This window comes from Oncorhynchus tshawytscha, linkage group LG10, assembly GCF_018296145.1.
Source record: "Oncorhynchus tshawytscha isolate Ot180627B linkage group LG10, Otsh_v2.0, whole genome shotgun sequence".
NCBI lineage: Eukaryota > Metazoa > Chordata > Actinopteri > Salmoniformes > Salmonidae > Oncorhynchus > Oncorhynchus tshawytscha.
In genome coordinates, this window is record NC_056438.1 from 67,539,226 (window position 1) to 67,555,750 (window position 16,525).

General features: G+C 45.2%; 1 protein-coding gene across 2 annotated transcripts; it reads right to left on the reverse strand.

Annotated features, from left to right (window-relative positions):
• Positions 1-72: 72 nt before the first annotated feature.
• On the reverse strand, positions 73-16,488 carry LOC112235702 (AP-1 complex subunit gamma-1). Of its 2 annotated transcripts, XM_024404183.2 has the most exons (22): positions 16,269-16,488; positions 11,988-12,195; positions 10,180-10,304; positions 9,813-9,954; positions 9,516-9,612; positions 9,185-9,261; positions 8,880-8,975; positions 8,696-8,776; positions 8,507-8,605; positions 8,305-8,360; positions 6,482-6,595; positions 6,206-6,346; positions 5,836-5,890; positions 4,192-4,314; positions 3,959-4,048; positions 3,722-3,849; positions 3,438-3,542; positions 2,654-2,798; positions 2,346-2,490; positions 2,001-2,155; positions 1,738-1,836; positions 73-1,652 (listed from the first exon to the last, which is right to left on the reverse strand). In XM_024404183.2, exons 2-22 carry the CDS (start codon positions 12,186-12,188, stop codon positions 1,554-1,556), a joined length of 2,373 nt encoding a protein of 790 aa, XP_024259951.1. In that variant the 5' UTR covers positions 12,189-12,195; positions 16,269-16,488; the 3' UTR covers positions 73-1,553. The 2 variants fall into 2 exon arrangements, with proteins under 2 accessions (XP_024259951.1, XP_024259952.1); XM_024404184.2 differs by lacking the exon at positions 11,988-12,195.
• Between the last annotated feature and the right edge of the window lie 37 nt (positions 16,489-16,525).

Sequence of the window (16,525 nt, forward strand, 5' to 3'; positions counted from 1 at the left end):
TGTATGAGTGTGTGACTTAGCAGTGCATTGTTAAACTACTTTATATAGGCAGTTATAGGAATTCTAAACTCATTAAGGTTTGATAACCTTTAATTAGAAATGACAACATGGGAGTCGAAGGCAATGCACACAAACCAAATTCTTTTTCCGTCTCCATTTCTCCAGCTGGTCCCTTTGAGTGTAGTGGTCTAAAGGGTGGATGTTTTGCTTATTTGCACTGAATCCCATTGGAAGCATACAATTATTAATATCCACAAACCAATTTACTTACAAACAATTGCAAGGGCAGATGGTATTAAGGCCCAGATGTTTGGAATATTGGAAAGTTACCAAATTCATTTTCTATTACTACTTTTGTAACCTTGTGGAGGCACTTCTCCAATATGTATCAATTATTTGATATTGCAACAAGATTTGCAATCTCATACAACCCAAGACTATCTAGTGTTTTAAGAACAAGAACATTTTTTTTTTTTTTAGCTGAAAGAGGTTGGGTAGTGTATGCAGGGCAGGGGTCAGGGCCAGTCTTTCCCCGGGCATAAAAAATAACATCGGAAGCTAAAGCTATGGCAGGGGAAACACTGGTTAGGACTGGCACTGATGCTTCAAAGATACAGCGATATGGGGGAGATAAAACAGCAACTCTCACCTCAATAAAGTCAATATACACATACACCATAATACCTCAGCTCCAAAAGGGGGTTCTGAGTGACAGGCACAAGGGAAGAGAGAAGCAGCAGATCAGATGGTAAAGAGAGGTAGGGACAAGAGCACACCAACGGAAGGCATGTAAGTATAGATAAGGCGTAGTGTTAAGGGATGCTGATCATGTGGCTCAGACTACAGAGAATTGTAACAGTGACCTACACCAGTAAGTAGGTCAGTAGTCCTGGAGTGAAAGACAAGTTGTCAAGCTTTTAACTAGTTTACAAGGTTGCACGAGCCAAGACTACCAACTACTCTTAAAATGTATCCTGACAGACCCCTTTCATGTGGACAGTCATGATTGCAGTTCTCAGGATTTATTGATCTTCTGATTGGACGAGTACCACTGGCTCAGGCAGACAGCTGCATATTACTGTTGTTGATTGATGTGACACATGACCTGCAACTCTGGAAATATACAGTGAAGCTAGTACCATGTTCAGTGGTGTCATTAATACCGCTAGTTAACCTATGGGTAATGTAATACCAGTAGTCTGAACTGGAGCTGAAAAGGTAGAATGGTGACAATGGCTTTTATGGTGACAGAGTCTCTTGAGAGTTCATCTACATGAATCCTTGTCAAACTGTAGGGGAACAATTTCCACAGTTGACGAGGGTCAGCCATTTAGAAAAATAACAGAATTAAGAGTAATTTGAAAAAACATCAGCTTGGATTGACAGCATCAGGTTGTAGTGTGGAATAGTTGATTGGCAGAGGATCCCCTCTAAATGATTTACAGGCAGCTGTTAGGTAGAATGGGTCCCCACTCCTGGGCCTGGTCAGCTGTCGATCCTTCCACGTACATTGTCTGTGTCAGTGTTGATGGACAGGTTGATTGCAGCGGTCATTACCAGGCAGTGCTTGGGAAGGAGTCGATCTGCACCGTGTCCTGGCAGACAGAGCTCTGGCTGGTGTAGCACACACGCACCCTAATCTTCAGACTCACCTGGGGGGGGGAGAAGTTCATTTTTAGTCCATTGTGGGTGTGCGCATGCATGTGGTGACCATGAACTGACTGAATGAAGACCCACCTTGTTTGGGTTGTTGAGGAGCACAGTCTGGGTCACCTGACCTAAGCCATGCGCAGGGATGACGTCACCACTCGGAGCCTTCATCTGTAACTGGACGCTCTGCGGTGGATGGGAGTGCGAGATAAAGGTCACAAACAGCCTATAAGTAGGGCCCAGAGTTCTTCCTGGTCAGTTACATGGTCTAGAGGACCCTACTCATGACATAAAAGCTTGGAATACCAAATACAAAAGGTACTCCGACACAAAGAGATGGGGAAGCAGACCTTGGGTACTGCTGCTTGCAGGGTGAGGCCAGTGATGTCCCCGTCAGTGGAGTTGGTGGCAGTGAGGGTAACAGTCATCCCTGTGTCTGTCTGTGTGTCAGTCTGTAGTTTCAGAGTCACACCGTTTTTCTCATACACTGTAACACTAGGTGGTGCTATGGCAACAAAGAGAAAAAAAAATCTGTCACTGGAAATCATGGAATTCAACACCAAAAACAGATGATCATTAAATACATTATGAAGATGTACTGTATATTTTGTATAAAGCTACAGATGTGTTCATTCCAAAACAGTTGATATTTGACTCCATCTCTTTCCCTCTCTCAGCTGTTGTGTGTGTCTCACCAGGTGTTACATCCAGGCCTCCCAGCAGGTCCAGTAGGTCTCCCCCAGCCGTGCTGCTAGCTGGGCCGGGTGCTGTGCTGGACAGGGATGGGCTGGGCTGGAAAGGCTCCCCAGAGCCACCCAGCAGGTCCAACAGATCACACACCTTGACAAGGTAAAGCAAGGGTAAAGATTACACATCATGTAATATTCAAGAAGTTTAGCTTGAGAATGTACACACACAGTATACAATAGTAGGTCAGTTTATATATATATCTCCCCAGGTAGCTGAAATACCTAAGTTTATTGCAGTCATTTTCATCACTTACCTGATTAGAAGGTTCCTGGGGAAATACTATTTCCTGTGTCAGTTTGGTTGGCTCCAACTCTTTGATAGTCCCCCCTGCTGATTCTCCATTGGTGTGTCCCGGGGAGCTTTTGTCAATCACCGGCATTCTCTCCAGCACCGCAGCCCTGCGAGCACAGAGAGTTCTCTTAGCAGTGTACTGGGGTGGGATATAGTGGCTTCCATGATGCAATGCCCCACTCACTGGCAATGTACCCATACATAAAATATAATAGTAGAAATCAAAAACAAATTCTATTAGTCACATGCGCCAAATACAACAGGTGTAGCCCTTACAGTGAAATGCTCACTTATGAGCCCTAACAAACAATGCAGTTAAAAAAAATACAGATAAGAATAAGAAATAAAAGTAACAATTCAAGGGCAGCAGTAAAATAACAATAGCGAGACTATATACAGGGGGGGTACCGGTACAGTTAGTTGAGGTAATATGTACATGTAGATAGAGTTTAAAGTGACTATGCATAGATGATAACAATGGACAGTAGCAGCGGTGTAAGCGAAGGGGGGTCAATGCAAGTAGACATTTGATTAGGTGTTCAGGAGTCTTATGGCTTGGGAGTACAAGCTGTTTAAAAGCCTCTTGGACCTAGACTTGGCACTCCGGTACCGCTTGCCGTGCGGTAGCAGAGAGAACAGTCTTTGACTAGAGTCTGACCATTTTTTAGGGCCTTCCTCTGACACCACTATATGCATGTATGATTGGCTAACATTGCAAATAGTATTATGTACATTATAGGTTGTACCTCATGTGGTCGTATTTCTTGAAGAGAGCGTTATATTCCACTGCTCTCTGCTGGAGTTCCACGTCGATACAGCTGCCGTAGATGCTGACGATGCTCCTAATGCGACTGCCAGAGAGGGACAGGGGAGAGAAAAACAGGCGGAAGCAAGAGCTATTTTAGTATTCGCTGTATCAGCAATGTAGAGAGTCAAGTCCCAAGACCCCACACAGTGGGCAAAAACTGACATAGCAGTTTTCAGTTATTGCTGTATAGTAGTTCAAGCAGTGTGAGATACTGATGCTTACTCCACGTTATGCGTTATGCGTGTGCTGAGTTTCATGGTTGCTGTGAGAGCAAAGCCCCTGGTTGCTGGCGATGACATATGTGACTGTAGAACCGTTTCCAAGGCGTCCAGGACATCATCCTCTGTCACCTAAGGGCAGGACAGAAAACAAGAACTACTGCCTCGGTTTAATGACAATTACTACTGTATTGTCAATTGGTGTTAACCATGACTGTGTTGCAACAACCAAAGCATGTACCTGAACAGGTTCTGTCTCCTCACACTCTCCCCTCAGAAGCAGGTCTCCATACTCCCCAATACACCAGCACGCAACCTGTACCAGGGATTGCTGCGTACACACAAACGTTGCACAGTGCCACAGCTGATAATCTGAGTATAACCAGAGCCTTGAGGTTTTCCTGACTGATAACACACACACACACACATTCCTACAGAGCATGGCACACAAACACATTCATACTAAAGCCATACCACTGAGATGTCTGTAATCAGGGCTCTGTACAGCTTGTGGACCGTGTAGCAGTGAAGTTCTGTTGCGGTGGTGATGAGCTGGATCAGGTTGGGCACCGTCTCATCCCGCACGTCACCCCCTGCCTGAAAGAGAGTTCTTAGTTTGACTGAGCTTCAAGTTCCTTGGTGTCCACATCAACAACCAACTAGAATGGTCCAAACACACCAAGACAGTCATGAAGAGGGCATGACAAAGCCTATTCCCCCTCAGGAAATTAAAAAGATTTGACATGGGTCCTGAGATCCTCAGAAGGTTCTACAGCTGCAACCTAACAGTTTCGCATCCCTGCCTGGTAATGACAGCAATTGCTCAGCCTCCGACCACAAGGCACTTCAGAGGGTAGTGCGTATGGCCCAATACATCACTGGGGCAAAGCTGCCTGCAGTCCAGGACCTCTACACCAGGCGGTGTCAGAGGAAGGCCCTAAAAATGTTCAAAGACCCCAGCCATAGACTGTTCTCTCCACTACCGCATGGCAAGCGATACCGGAGTGCCAAGTATAGGACGAAAAGGCTTCTCACAGCTTTTACCCCCAAGCAATATGACACCAAATGGTTACCCGGACTATTTGCATTGTGCCCCCCCCCACCCCTCTTTTTACACTGCTGCTACTCTGTTTATCATATATGCATAGTCACTTTAACTATACATTCATGTGCATACTACCTCAATTGGCCTGACCAACCAGTGCTCCTGCACATTGGCTAACCGGGCTATCTGCATTGTGTCCCACCACCCGCCAACCTACACTTCTGCTACTCTCTGTTCATCATACATGCAGTCACTTTAACCATATCTACATACTAGCTCAATAAGCTTGAATAACCGGTGTCTGTATACAGTGGGGCAAAAAAGTATTTAGTATTTTCCAGCATAATTTGCAAATAAATTCATTAAAAATCCTACAATGTGATTTTCTGGATTTTTTTTCTTCTCATTTTGTCTGTCATAGTTGAAGTGTACCTGTGATGAAAATTACAGGCCTCTCATCTTTTTAAGTGGAAGAACTTGCACAATTGGTGGCTGACTAAATACTTTTTTGCTCCACTGTACAGCCTTGCTACTGTTATTTTCAAATGTCTTTTTACTGTTTTACTGTAAAAGCATTTTAGCATTTCACTGTAAGGTCACCTGTTGTATTCGGCACACGTGACAAATAAACTGTGATTTGATTTAGTACTGCCTAGTAGAAAGTTAGACAGCGGGTCCGGATCTAGAACTCTAAATAATGTCACAGGTCTGAGTCGGATCGAATTGTCCCAGGTATGTCATTTTAACTGACTTGTCCTGAAGGATCCGTACAGATCTGAATGTGACTGCTGCAGTAGAGAGAGAAATTCCAGAATTTATGCTGCTGCTCTTGGTGCGGGTCGGAACGGGTCCTTTCTGGATCAGTGAAGAACTCCACTGTCTAGACTAAAGTCAAACATTGGCAATGTGGGGTGGCCTAGTTTCCACCCAGACTGCTTGAGGTATAGGCTAGTGGGGTGAGACCAGTGAGACACATCATGGGGGTATTTACAATAGATATTCATAGTTAAAAACAAGTTGTAAAGGCTCTGAAACCAGGTGATTGTGGTGCATTATATAGTGTCATTATTTACCGTGGTGAGGACATGCAGGATGGTGTCAATGTGCCAGCGCTGAGAGGGAGCATACCTAACAGAGACAGAGACTTAGTGGTCAGTGTTGCGGCTCAGACACAAATATAGACAGTCACAGAGACTGACACACAGGGAGGGCAGGCTCCTGGCTATGCCTGTGTATGTTTTATGATAGAACAGCCAGATAGCTGTGAGATATACAGACACTGAGAGCAAGACAGAAACACAGTAACATGTCACTCAAAGAGACAGGGAAACATTCATATAGACAAAGACACAAAATGAGACATCCCAGCACACACAGACCACAAAGAGAGACTTTGTGGCATAGAGATTAAAGCCCATAGCCAGGCGAGGTCCAGCCCTGTACCTCTCTGCAGCGTTGAAGATGCCCGAGGTGGTGTGTGCTCGGAGCTCTGGGGGACAGCTGGAGAGGAAGAGGAGAAGCTCCTTCATCAGAGAGCGGATGTTGACAGCTGACACCAGGGCCAAAGAAAGCTCCAATGCCCGGCTGAGGGATAAACATAAATAATAGAACAATATACTGTTTGCTGTTCTCTACATTACCACACCTCCTTCCATCATAGCTCATGTATAGGCAGCACATGGCCAGCTGGTAAGATAAGTTCAGAAATCACAACATTACCGTTTGACAGAAGCATCCTGGTCCTTCAGGCAGTCCACTATGGTCCCCCTGTGACGCTGCACTGCATTGTGGTCCGTCTGAACAATTTTCTGAAGGGAAGTCATGGAAATATACCTGTGCATGAATAAAAATAAAGACATTCAGACAAGTTATATTTCTGCATTTATATTTGTGTGAGGGCTGTGAATTGATCAACACAATTGGTGCATGGATACATTTCATGGAAAATATACTCTGCTCAACCAAGCAACATGCTTGTGATTCTTGTCTACAAGTATAATTTCCAAGATCTCCCATCTCATATATCTTATGTAAAAAATTGCTGTGTGCTTTCTTCCCTGGTGTTAAGCATGACTGCTCTCCTCCAAGTTCAAGGTCTTTGAATTTACTTTTAAATATCTACACTAAATGACAAAAAGTATGTGAACACCTGCTCGTCGAAAATCAAAATCATGGGCATTAATATGGAGTTGGTCCCCCTTTGCTGCTATAACAGCCTCCACTCTTCTGGGAAGACTCCACTAGATGTTGAAACATTGCTGAGGGGATTTGCTTCTATTCAGCCACAAGAGCATTAGTGAGGTCGGGCACAGATGTTATGCGATTAGGCATGGCTCGCAGTCTGCGTTCCAATTCATCCAAAAGGTGTTCGATGATTTTGAAGTTAAGGGCTTTGTTTAAGCTAGTAAAGTTATTCCACACCGATCTCAACAAACCATTTCTGTATTAACCTCACTTTGTGCACAGGGGCATTGTCATGCTGAAACAGGAAAGGGCCTTCCCCAAACTGTTGCCACAGTTGGAAGCACAGAATCATCTAGAATGTCATTGTAGTCTGTAGAGTTAAGATTTCCCTTCAGTTCAACAAAGGGGCGTAGCCCGAACCATGAACAACAGCCCCAGACCATTCTTGTGTGCGGCTGCTCGGCCAAGGAAACACATTTCATGAAGCTCCCGACGAACAGTTGTTGTGCTGACATTGCTTCCAAGAGGCAGTTAAAAAACATATATATATATATTTTTAAACGGTAGTGAGTGTTGCAACTGAGGATAGACAGTTTTTACATGCTAAGCACTTCAAGGCCCTGCGTTACCATTCTATGAGCTTGCCTACCACTTCCCGGCTGAACCATTGTTGCTCCTAGATGTTTCCACTTCACAATAACAACACTTACAGTTGACCGGGGCAGCTCTAGCAGTGCAGAAATTTGCCGAACTGACTTGTTGGAAAGATGGCATCCTATGACAGTGCCAAGTTGAATGTCACTGAGATTTTCATTAAGGGCATTCTACCAATGTTAGGCTATGGAGATTGCATGGCTGTGTGCTCAATTTTATACACCTGTCAGCAACAAGTGTGGCTGAAATAGCCAAATTTGAATGGTGTCCACATTGTTTAGTATATGTAGTGCATCTGGTGAAACGATATGACAGAATGATCCCATCTAAGCCAGTCTAGCAGCTCTCCAGCAGCCGTCACACTCTCACAGGGATGTGAGCTTAAGCCTAAGACCAGACAAGAATAGCCTGCTGGACCAGACAGACCCTACTGAGGCAATCCCAACAGGAAGTATGCCTCAGAACAGACAGATAAAAGGAAACTTCATATGTGAACGTGAGCCCACGATGTACAGAGAACCCTGTCTGTCATTCTAAGGGCTCTAGTTAAATAATCCCACAAATAGACATTACTGACCGTGTTAAGCATGATCAGAATCCAGACGTTTGTCTGCCTCAGGCAACAATAATCTTCTAGGCAACAGGCCAGAAACCATGAAAAAGGACCAGATGAGATCAAAGGAAGAGAGAGAGGGAAGACTAACCGGATGTTCCGATCATTGTTCAGAAGAAATCTCCCCAGGATGTTCACAGCCAAGACCTGTCACACACAAAACATCTTAGATACGGCTTCTGTTATGCAGAACTGTAAGCTACATTAGCCTCCATCACTTGTAGCACTTCCAATAGATATAAATATATACAAACAAGAAATCTCTTGATGACGCTATCATGCGTGACACTTACCCTCAAGCCACTTTCTGATTTGATGTCCATGACAGTGAGAACAGTTTCATACAAAACAGCACTGCCTGCTGTCTTACTGCTGTCTGTGTTCGTAGCCACCTGAAGGTCAATAATACAAAAGCTGTGGTTAAAATCTAAATAGTTCATACAACAACCCTGCATGACTATTTACTGATGGAAATACTGTACCTGGGCCAGCAGGTCATTCATGGCATCACTGGCTGTGTCATTATTGCGCCCCAGGATCCTCAGCAACCTAAGAATGCGCACCTAATGATGGAGGAAGTCGGAGGAAGAGAGAGAGAAACATGTAGATTCTGTCACAATATGCTTGTTTTTACCCCGATTCCAATTCACTATTCAAAACACTGACCTGCAGGAATGGGTCACTGATCCCAGCCACATTGTGTTCTGGAGAGTAGCCCGACATCACCAGGCCTTTCATCATCAGGACCAGCTCCGGCACCGCCTGGACCAAACACACACAGAGCAGGAGTCAGGCTCACAGACCATCATCTAGGGTTGTGGGAGAATGTGTTCTGTTTTTGTAATTAGATGTTTAGATGTTTTACAGTGTAAAACCAAAGATATACATTTCAAGGGACTGAAATGTAATGTCTCATGTTGAGTGGATGTACTGGAATGGAGTAGGATGAGGTGTATGTGTGTGTGTCTTACCTTACGAAACTGCTCTAGAGTGTCTGGGTTGCGCTCACACAGCTCAGTGATCAGAACCACAGCTCCATGTAACACCCCTGCAATCGGACCAAACCATTAGGACAGGGGAATATTTGCCACACTGACACCATTTACTATAACATGCATAATAACAGCTCACAGTCAAAATGTAAGACTACGTACTGTCCTCAAATGTAAGACTGTGAAATAGGTAGAGACGGACAGCCTGGTACAGAGGAGCAGACAGTGAACAGTTGTTTGATTTATTTATTTGAACAGATTGCTGGTAATAAAAATATATTTTTTAAATGGTTAGATGAAAGTGACTCACCGTGGTTCTTTTCAGAGAGCAGGGATCGAGCTGCAGGGGTGAACAGCTCCCCTAGCTCTGGTACTTTTCTCACCATGTGTACTGCACATAGAGCTGCCTGAAATGTCAATGTCATCACTATCAGCTTCATAACTAAAATAATCTTCAACATCAGTGCCCATGATTGTTTACATCAGTCTGTTGCAATGCAGTGTTTGACAGTAGTGATCAAGATGGATTGGTTTGTGTTTCTGCATTACCAAGCTCAACCATGATGGAAGGAGTGGCGGTGTGTGTGTGGCTACAGACGGTGCTCACCTTTTTCTTGATGTAGGAGTTCGAGGCTCTGAGGAGGCGGTCGATCTCTGGGGCCAGGTCTCGACACATCTCAGCCGAGCCCATACAGGCCAGAGTACACAGAGCCAGAGACTGGACATACTGACTGCTGTGGGACAGGTCACTGAAACACACACACACACACACACACACACAGAGAGAGAGAAGGGGTTTCATGACCATTTCTCAATGACTTTGTCCTCAAGTAGAGGCTACTAGACCACTATGTTTATGTGACTAATGACTACATTGATCATACACAGCCTACACATGATTATGGAACTGTAGAACTGTCCATCTGTCTTATATTTCCCCTTTAATAGAGTATTTCAGATAAAATTGTCCTTACTTCTTGATGGAGTTAGTGATGAGCAGGCTGGCATCCTGTTTCTCGTCTAGAAGCATCATGGCACCCAGGTACCCAACACGTTTCTCATTGTACCGAGGGCTTGCAATCAGACGCACACACTCCATCTGACACCAGATTGAGGGGGGGTGGGGGGGTCGTTAGGATACAAAAAGAGCAAATATACAAACTCTACAGAGTCATCCCCTGACATCTTATGTACACTGAACAAGAATATAAATGCAACATGTAAAGTGTTGGTCCCATGAGCTGAAATAAAAGAGCAAAGACATTTTCCATATGCACAAAAAGCTTATTTCTCTCAAATTTGGTGCATAAATTTGGCTACATCTTTGTTAGTGAGCATTTCTCCTTTGCCAAGATAATCCATCCACCTGACAGGTGTGGCATATCAAGAAGCTGACTAAACAGCATGTTCATTACATAGGTGCACCTTGTGCGGTGGACAATAAAAGGCCACTCTAAAATGTGCAGTTATCACACAATATAATGCCACAGATGACTTAAGTATAGAAGGAGCCTGCAATTGGCATGCTGACTGGAGGAATGTCCACCAGAGCTGTTGCCAGATAATTTAATGTTCATTTCTCTACCATAAGTCGCCTCCAACATCGTTTTAGAGAATTTGGCAGTACGTCCAACCGGCCTCACAACCGCAGACCACGTGTAACCACGCCAGCCCAGGACCTACACATCTGGCATCTTCACCTGCGAGATCGTCTGAGACCAGCCACCTGGACTGCTGATGAAACAGACTGTGGGTTTGCATAACCAAAGAATTTCCGCACAAACTGTCAGAAACCGTCTCAGGGAAGCTCATCTGCGTGCTCGTAGTCCTCACCAGGGTCTTGATCTGTCTGCAGCTCGGTATCGTAACCGATTTCAGTGGTGAAATGTTCACCTTCGATGGCCACTGGCACGCTGGAGAAGTGTGCTCTTCACGGATCAATCCCGGTTTCAACTGTACCGGGCAGATGGCAGACAGAGTGTATGGCGTTGTGTGGGTGAGCAGTTTGCTGATGTCAACATTGTAAACAAAGTGCCCCACGGAGGTGGTGGGTTATGGTATGGGCAGGCATAAGCTAGAGACAACGAACACAATTGCATTTTATCTATGGCATCTGGAGGCCCATTGTCTTGCCATTCATCAGCCGCCATCAACTCATGTTCCAGCATTATAATGCACATCCCCCATGTCGCAAGGATCTGTACACAATTCCTGGAAGCTGAAAATGTCCCAGTTCTTCCATGCATTACTCACCAGACATGCCACCAATTGAGTACGTTTGGAATGCTCTGTATCGACTTGTACGACAGCGTGTTCCAGTTTCCGCCAATATCCATCAACTTCGCACAGCCATTGAAGAGGAGAGGTACAACATTCCACAGGCCACAATCAACAGCCTGATCAACTCTATGTTAAGGAGATGTGCCGTGCTGCATGAGGCAAATGGAGATCACATCGGATACTGATTGGTTGTCTAATCCACGCCCTTACCTTTAAAAAAAAAAGGTATCTGTGACCAACAGTTGCATAGCTGTATTCCCAGTCATGTGAAATTCATAGATTTGGGCCAAATGAAATTATTTAAATTGACTGATTTCCTTAAATTATCTGTAACTCAGTAAAATCTTTGAAATTGTTGCATTTATATTTTTGTTCAGTGTAGCTACATTCTGTATATATTTTATATGTTGCTTGTTTATTTATATTATCAACACTGAGATGTAATGAAAAGCGCTGTAGAAACTAAATAAATAATTATAATCTTAAGAGCACTGTTCACTACCTGACCAAAGTGGGCGGGGTAGCCCAGCATGTGCACATACAGCAGCTTTGCCAAGTTGTGAGAGCGGGTCCCATTGTCAGCCTGTCTGAACTGTGCCCGGATGGCAGCACACTCTCTTTGGATCACACCACGCTCCTCACCCTGTGTACGGGCTCCTCTGATCACCCTGATCATCTCCTGCAGACGCACCGAAGGAGACATGGCTCTGCTGTTTGAGTGAGTGAGAGAGAGTTCAGGATGAGCTCCAACAACATCAACAAAGGTCCTTATTACCTGCCTGGTTCATCGACACGTAAGGCAAGTGACGTGTTATTTCTTACACTAGTACCCCAGGTCATCTTAGGTTTCATTACATACAGCCGAGAAGAACTACTGAATATAAGATCAGCGTCAACTCACCATCAGTACGACCAAGAATATGTTTTTCGCGATGCGGATCCTGTGTTCTGCCTTACAACCAGTGTAACGGAGTGGATCACATGCAGCGACCAAAAAAAAAAACGACTCAGAAAAAGAGGGAAACGAAGCGGTCTTCTGGTCAGACTCCGGAGACGGGCACATCGTGCACCACTCCCTAGCATTCTTCTTGCCAATGTCCAGTCTCTTGACAACAAGGTTGATGAAATCCGAGCAAGGGTAGCATTCCAGAGGGACATCAGAGACTGTAACGTTCTCTGCTTCACGGAAACATGGCTAACTGGAGAGACGCAATCCGAAGCGGTGCAGCCAGCGGGTTTCTCCACGCATCGCGCCGACAGAAACAAACATCTTTCTGGTAAGAAGACGGGCGGGGGCGTATGCCTTATGGCCAACGTGACATGGTGTGATGAAAGAAACATACAGGAACTCAAATCCTTCTGTTCACCTGATTTAGAATTCCTCACAATCAAATGTAGACCGCATTATCTACCAAGAGAATTCTCTTCGATTATAATCACAGCCGTATATATCCCCCCCAAGCAGCCACATCGATGGCTCTGAACGAACTTTATTTAACTCTCTGCAAACTGGAAACGATTTATCCGGAGGCTGCATTCATTGTAGCTGGGGATTTTAACAAGGCTAATCTGAAAACAAGACTCCCTAAATTTTATCAGCATATCGATTGCGCAACCAGGGGTGGAAAGACCCTGGATCATTGTTACTCTAACTTCCGCGACGCATATAAGGCCCTGCCCCGCCCCCTTTCGGAAAAGCTGACCACGACTCCATTTTGTTGATCCCTGCCTACAGACAGAAACTAAAACAAGAAGCTCCCACGCTGAGGTCTGTCCAACGCTGGTCCGACCAAGCTGACTCCACACTCCAAGACTGCTTCCATCACGTGGACTGGGAGATGTTTCGTATTGCGTCAGACAACAACATTGACGAATACGCTGATACGGTGTGCGAGTTCATTAGAACGTGCGTTGAAGATGTCGTTCCCATAGCAACGATTAAAACATTCCCTAACCAGAAACCGTGGATTGATGGCACCATTCGTGTGAAACTGAAGGCACGAACCACTGCTTTTAATCAGGGCAAGGTGTCTGGTAACATGACTGAATACAAACAGTGCAGCTATTCCCTCCGCAAGGCTAAAAACAAGCTAAGCGCCAGTACAGAGACAAAGTAGAATCTCAATTCAACGGCTCAGACACAAGAGGCATGTGGCAGGGTCTACAGTCAATCACGGACTACAGGAAGAAACCCAGCCCAGTCACGGACCAGGATGTCTTGCTCCCAGGCAGACTAAATAACTTTTTGCCCGCTTTGAGGACAATACAGTGCCACTGACACGGCCTGCAACGGAAACATGCGGTCTCTCCTTCACTGCAGCCGAAGTGAGTAAGACATTTAAACGTGTTAACCCTCGCAAGGCTGCAGGCCCAGACGGCATCCCCAGCCGCGCCCTCAGAGCATGCGCAGACCAGCTGGCCGGTGTGTTTACGGACATATTCAATCAATCCCTATACCAGTCTGCTGTTCCCACATGCTTCAAGAGGGCCACCATTGTTCCTGTTCCCAAGAAAGCTAAGGTAACTGAGCTAAACGACTACCGCCCGTAGCACTCACATCCGTCATCATGAAGTGCTTTGAGAGACTAGTCAAGGACCATATCACCTCCACCCTACCTGACACCCTTGACCCACTCCAATTTGCTTACCGCCCAAATAGGTCCACAGACGATGCAATCTCAACCACACTGCACACTGCCCTAACCCATCTGGACAAGAGGAATACCTATGTGAGAATGCTGTTCATCGACTACAGCTCGGCATTCAACACCATAGTACCCTCCAAGCTCGTCATCAAGCTCGAGACCCTGGGTCTCGACCCCGCCCTGTGCAACTGGGTACTGGACTTCCTGACGGGCCACCCCAGGTGGTGAGGGTAGGCAACAACATCTCCTCCCCGCTGATCCTCAACACTGGGGCCCCACAAGGGTGCGTTCTGAGCCCTCTCCTGTACTCCCTGTTCACCCACGACTGCGTGGCCATGCACGCCTCCAACTCAATCATCAAGTTTGCGGACGACACAACAGTGGTAGGCTTGATTACCAACAACGACGAGACGGCCTACAGGGAGGAGGTGAGGGCCCTCGGAGTGTGGTGTCAGGAAAATAACCTCACACTCAACGTCAACAAAACTAAGGAGATGATTGTGGACTTCAGGAAACAGCAGAGGGAACACCCCCATCCACATCGATGGAACAGTAGTGGAGAGGGTAGCAAGTTTTAAGTTCCTCGGCATACACATCACAGACAAACTGAATTGGTCCACTCACACAGACAGCATCGTGAGGAAGGCGCAGCAGCGCCTCTTCAACCTCAGGAGGCTGAAGAAATTCGGCTTGTCACCAAAAGCACTCACAAACTTCTACAGATGCACAATCGAGAGCATCCTGGCGGGCTGTATCACCGCCTGGTATGGCAACTGCACCGCCCTCAACCGTAAGGCTCTCCAGAGGGTAGTGAGGTCTGCACAACGCATCACCGGGGGCAAACTACCTGCCCTCCAGGACACCTACACCACCCGATGCTACAGGAAGGCCATAAAGATCATCAAGGACATCAACCACCCGAGCCACTGCCTGTTCACCCCGCTGTCATCCAGAAGGCGAGGTCAGTACAGGTGCATCAAAGCTGGGACCGAGAGACTGAAAAACAGCTTCTATCTCAAGGCCATCAGACTGTTAAACAGCCACCACTAACATTGAGTGGCTACTGCCAACACACTGTCAATGACACTGACTCTACTCCAGCCACTTTAATCATGGGAATTGATGGGAAATGATGTAAATATATCACTAGCCACTTTAAACAATGCTACCTTATATAATGTTACTTACCCTACATTGTTCATCTCATATGCATACGTTGATACTGTACTCTATATCATCGACTGCATCCTTATGTAATACATGTATCACTAGCCACTTTAACTATGCCACTTGGTTTACATACTTATCTCATATGTATATACTGTACTCGATATCATCTACTGTATCTTGCCTATGCTGCTCTGTACCATCACTCATTCATATATCCTTATGTACATATTCTTTATCCCCTTACACTGTGTATAAGACAGTAGTTTTTTTGGAATTGTTAGTTAGATTACTTGCTCGTTATTACTGCATTGTCGGAACTAGAAGCACAAGCATTTCGCTACACTCGCATTAACATCTGCTAACCATGTGTATGTGACAAATAAAATTTGATTTGATTTGATTTGACATACAAGAATACATAGTAATCTGAACGGGAAAATGCATTGAGTATCGGTCCAAGCAGGACTAATAACACGTTCATGAGCGCCTGTAAAAACACTCGCATTTCCTGTACAGTCATGAAGAACAACAATATTACTTCCGAGGTGCAAGTGGGGTTAATGATTACACCCGAGAAGGTCTCTAATTCGTTTAATAGAGCAGCCGTTCAGTCATTATTTACAGTGAAAAGTAAAATACGAAACGACCATGATGTACAACTAAACAAGCTTTACGTGATACAGGCAGCCGTGAAATATAAAACATTGACGTCAATTTTATCTTGACACAGTCAATGTAGTTAACGATCAAATTCACTCAACTAGCACTCCTAGCCACACACAACACACGATGTTTTTATGCTGTGATGGCAAGCGAGGAACCACAGCTCTTGCATAGAAATTCAGTTCGTTAGGCGATCTACTTTTAGAACATGTTTAATAGAGATGTCAACCATGCATTTATTTAGCCAGCTAGCTAACGTTAATGCCCGAGGATAACCTCCGATTACATGGGAGCTTGTCTCTTACCTTCAGAAAGTGAAAACGCCCCTATAAAAATACCAAGCCGGTTTCTTTGCTCAATAAACGGAGATGTGTCAACATTCATTAAACTCTTGCCTCACAAATGAATGGGCAACTAAACCTAGTCGGCGGCTTATATTGGGTGGACGCCTAATGTACGACAGTACCTAAACCCATAAACTTCATCTGAAAAACATAATGGCAGCATCACTTCCGAAATCGGATCTCTGACAAGCCCTGAACTCCGCCCCTTAGGAAACCTG

Excerpts from the sequence above, each read along its gene's own strand:
- LOC112235702 (XM_024404183.2), bottom strand. The coding sequence starts at position 12,188 with ATGTCTCCTTCGGTGCGTCTGCAGGAGATGATCAGGGTGATCAGAGGA. Across the intron at positions 3,850-3,958 it reads AGGAGACAGAACCTGTTCAG|GTGACAGAGGATGATGTCCT; the intron begins GTACATGCTTTG and ends TCCTGCCCTTAG. Across the intron at positions 2,491-2,653 it reads CCCAGGAACCTTCTAATCAG|GTGTGTGATCTGTTGGACCT; the intron begins GTAAGTGATGAA and ends TACCTTGTCAAG.